We start from the raw sequence: 4,623 nt of genomic DNA on the forward strand, positions 1-4,623 counted from the left end.
CTATCTTCTATCATGTTCTATTCCAAGAGATTGAATATAGTTCCCTGTGCTGTACAGTAGGACCTCATTGCTTATCCATTCTAAATGTAATAGTTTGTATCTACCAACCCCAAACTCCCAGTCCATCCCACTCCCTCCCCCTCTCCCTATGGCATCCAAAACTATTTTCTATTCTCTATGTCTGTGAGTCTGTTTCTGTTTTGTAGATAGATTCATTTGTGCCATATTTTATATTCCACATATAAGCGATATCATATGGTATTTTTCTTTCTCTTTCTGACTGACTTCACTTAGTATGAGGATCTCTATTTGCATCCATGTCACTGCAAATGGTGTTTTTTTGTACTTTTTATGGCTAAGTAGTATTCCATTGCCTATATGGACCACATCTTAGTTCATTCATCTGTTGATGGGCATTTAGGTTTTTTCCATGCCTCGGCTGTTGTGAATAGGGCTACAATGAACATAAGAGTGCATGTATTCTCTTTAACTTTTCTTTTTTTTTTTTTTTTTTTTTTTGCTTTTTATGGTTGCGCCTGTGGCATATGGAAGTTCCCCAGCTAAGGGTCAAAATGGAGCTGCAGTTGCTAGCCTATGCCACAACCACAGCCACAGCAATGCAGCATCCTAGTCACATCTGCAACCCCCACACACAACTCATGGCAACACCAGCACATTAACCCACTGAGGGAGGCCAAGGATCAAACCCAAATCCTCATGAATACTAGTTGGGTTTGTAACCTGTCGAGCCACAACAGGAACTCTCTTTTTAACTTTTAATTTTGACTTCATTTCAGATTTATAGAAAAGTTGAAAGAACAATATAAATAGTTTCTCTGAACATCCTTTACAAAATTTCCCAAATTTTACCATTTTACTATCTTTGCTTTTTTCTTTATCTACTTTTCTCTCTCCTTTTTTCTTTCTGTATGTGTATGTATGTGTATGTGTTTAGATTCTTTGGAACCATTTGAGAGTAAGTTGCTCTGCACACATAGGCTTTCTTTACCTCTAAATCTTCAATATTCTCTAAAAACAAGGGCACATATTCCAACTATTAAATCATGAAATTAATATTGATATATTGTTTTCAAATTTACAGAACTCATGCATTTCAACAATTACCGTATAATTTCATCTATAGCAAAAGAACACCTGAGGTCGTGCTTTACATTTTTTCTGTCTTTTTGTCTTTTTTTAGGGCCGCACCTGGCATATATAGGGGTTCCCAGGCTAGGGGTTCAGTTGGAGCTGTAGCCACTGGCCTATGCCAGAGCCACGGCAATGTGGGATCTGAGCTGCATCTGGGACCTACACCACAGATCATGGCAATGCCAGATCCTTAACCCATTGAGCAAGGCCAGGGATCAGACCCATGCCGTCATAGATGCAAGTTGGGTTCATTAACTGCTAAGCCATGAGGAACTCCAATGCATTACATTTTGCTGATAATGTCTCTTTAGCATCCTTTAAGCCAGACCAATTCCTAGACTTTCTTTGAATTTGATGACACTGAAATTTAAAAATTTTTATTGTTAAGATTAATTGTATTGAAATATAGTGAATTACAATGCTGTTTTTTTTTTTTTTTTCTATTTTAGGGCCATACCAGCAGCATATGGAGGTTCCCAGGCTGGGGGTCAAATCAGAGCTACAGCTGCCAGCCTACACCACAGCCACAGCAACACAGGATCTGAGCTGCATCTAAGACCTACACCACAGCTCATGGCAATGCCTGATCCTCAACCCACTGAATGAGGCCAGGGATCGAACCTGCATCCTTATGGGTCCTAGTTGTGTTCATTAACTGCTGAGCCAAGAAGGGAACTCCTACAATGCTGTTTTAATTTCTGCTATACAGAAAAGTGATTCAGCCATGCATATACTCATATCCATTCCCATATAGGTTTTCACAGAACATTGAGTAGATTTCCCCGTGCTATACAGCAGGTTCCTGTTGATCATCTGTTCCATATACAAAGGTGTACATTTGCAGATTTCCCATTGTGGCTCAATGGTAATGAACCCAACTAGTACTTGTGAGGATGCAGGTTCAATCTCTGGCCTCGCTCAGTGGGTTTAGGATCTGGCAATGCCATGATCTGTGGTGTAGGTGACAGATGTGGCTCAGATCTGGCATTGCTGTGGCTATGGTGTAGGCTGGCAGCTGCAACTCTGCTTCAACCCCTAGCCTGAGAAATTCCGTATGCTTCAAGTGCTGCCCTAAAAAGACAAAAAGTGTGCGTTTGCTAATTCTAAACCATCTTTCTCCCCCTTCCTTTTCAAAGTCTGTTTGTTTTCAAAGTCTGTGTGTCTCTGTTTTGTTAAGTTCATTTGTATCATTTAAAAAATTCCACACAAAAGTGATGTTGTATGATATTTGTTTTTCCCTGTCTGACTTATTTCACTTAGTATGATAATCTCTATGTCCATCCATGTTGCTGCAAATAGCATGATTTCATTCTTTTTTATGGCTCAAATGGTGTTATTTTGTCCTTTTTTAATGGCTGAGTGGTATTCCATTGTATCTCCCACATCTTCTTTATCCATTCCTCTGTTGATGGACATTTAGGTTGTTTCCATATCTTGACTATTGTAAATAGTGCTACAATGAACATTGGGGTGCATGTATGTTTTTGAATTATGGTTTCCCCAGGCATATGCCCAGAAGTGGGATTGCTGGACCATAGGGTAGTTCTATTTCTATTTTTACTTTTTTGAGGAACCTCTGTTTTCCACTGTTGTTTTACCAATTTACTTTTCCACTGTGAGGATTCCCTTTTCCCTGTACCTTCTCTAGCATTTATTGATTGGACTTTTTGATGATGGCCATTCTGACTGGTGTGAGGTGATATCTCATCACAGTTTTGATTTGCATTTCTCTAATAATTAGTGATGTGGAGCATTTTTCATGTGCTTTTTGGCAATCTATATGATAACATTGACATTTTTGAAAGGGGCAGGTCAGACATTGTGTAGAATGTCCTTTAATTTGGGTTTGTCTGAATCTCCCCAGTCTTTAGATTGAAGTCTTGCACTTTTGACAAGATCCCAAATGTACAAGATTTCAATCCTACAGAAGCATTAAGTTAATTTTTCCCATTGGGAAGCTCCATAACCATCTGACAGGGTTGTTATAAAATTGGTACTTAAGATGGGTGGTTGGGAATTCCAGTCTCCATTATATAAGATTCCATTTTGGTTTTATTGACATAAAATGTATACTTAGGGTGAGAGGTTGGGAGAAAACATTTTATTTTTTAGGATTCTATTTTTGAGTGAATGGAGATCCAACTCCTAGACAAAATGAATGACTTCATAAATAACTTGAGTGGAAGGCATGGTCAATGTTTCTAGTATGTAGGGGATGTCAGCTTGCTGCTAATTCCTATTCGTGTCTCTTCTTTCATAGTTATATCAGCTACATGGAAGCAGGAAACCAAACAGGAATTTTAGAGTTCATCCTCCTAGGGATCTCTGAGGACCCAGAATTGCAACCCCTTATATTTGGGCTCTTTCTGTCCATGTACCTGGTGACTGTACTTGGGAACCTGCTCATCATCCTGGCTATTACCTCTTACTCCCACCTCCACACCCCCATGTACTTCTTCCTCTCAAACTTGTCCTTGGTTGACATCTCTTTCAGCACTGCCATAGTCCCCAAGATGCTGATGAGCATCCATACAGAGAACAAATCCATCTCCTACATGGACTGCCTCACTCAAGTCTATTTTTCCATGTTTTTTCCTATCCTGGACACTCTTCTCCTGACTGTGATGGCTTATGACCGCTTTGTGGCCATCTGTCACCCCCTGCACTACATGGTCATCATGAATCCACGCCTCTGTGGCTTGCTGGTTTTTATCACTTGGTTCATTGCGGTCATGACATCCCTCCTTCACATCTTGCTGATGATGCATCTGACCTTCTGCAGAGATCTTGAAGTTCCACATTTCTTCTGTGAACTGACACAGATTCTCAGGTTGTCCTGCTCTGATACCTTCCTGAACAGCACATTGATATATTTTATGACTGGTGTGCTAGGTGTCTTCCCCCTCATTGGGATCCTTTTCTCCTACTCACAAATTGCTTCATCCATAAGGAAGATGTCCTCATCTGGCGGAAGGCAGAAAGCATTTTCCACCTGTGGGTCTCATCTCTCAGTCGTTTCTTTATTTTATGGGACAGGTGTAGGGGTCTACTTCACTTCTGCAGTGACTCACTCCCCCAAGAAAGTTTCAGTGGCCTCAGTGATGTACACTGTGGTCACCCCTATGTTAAACCCCTTCATCTACAGCCTGAGGAACAAGGATGTGAAGAGGGCCCTGGGGAGGCTCCTTGGCAGAGTAGACTCTTGTCTGTGATAGATCCATTGACATCAGGACTAAGAGGTTTTGTGGGTACCATTGGCAAAAATTTCATTCTGAATTTCTTACTCCTGCATCTCTCAAACCATCTTGTTCTTCCACCCAATCCTGAAAGATCTACGATTTTGCCCTCTTCTAGTTTTTAGCATGTATTTAAAGAATCTCCTAGTAATTTCTGTGATGAACTTCCTGCCCCATCTGATGTCCAAAAGTTATATACTTGGTCTTTTTTTTTTTTTTAAATTCCACATTGGGG

The 4,623-nt window shown here is 40.4% G+C and overlaps 1 protein-coding gene across 2 annotated transcripts; it reads left to right on the top strand.

Annotated features, from left to right (window-relative positions):
• Positions 1-1,783: 1,783 nt before the first annotated feature.
• Positions 1,784-4,364, top strand: LOC100516898 (olfactory receptor 7D2). 2 transcript variants are annotated; one of them, XM_085015268.1, is made up of 2 exons: positions 1,784-1,793; positions 3,436-4,364. In XM_085015268.1, exons 1-2 carry the CDS (start codon positions 1,784-1,786, stop codon positions 4,362-4,364), a joined length of 939 nt encoding a protein of 312 aa, XP_084871394.1. The 2 variants fall into 2 exon arrangements, with proteins under 2 accessions (XP_084871394.1, XP_005652902.3); XM_005652845.4 differs by lacking the exon at positions 1,784-1,793 and having other exon boundaries at positions 3,307-4,364.
• Positions 4,365-4,623: the final 259 nt, after the last annotated feature.

Source organism: Sus scrofa, chromosome 2, assembly GCF_054392235.1.
Source record: "Sus scrofa isolate SSC_HxYL_T2T_F1_AM1 chromosome 2, Sscrofa_HxYL_maternal_Yorkshire_Landrace_v2.0, whole genome shotgun sequence".
In the NCBI taxonomy this organism is placed as follows: domain Eukaryota; kingdom Metazoa; phylum Chordata; class Mammalia; order Artiodactyla; family Suidae; genus Sus; species Sus scrofa.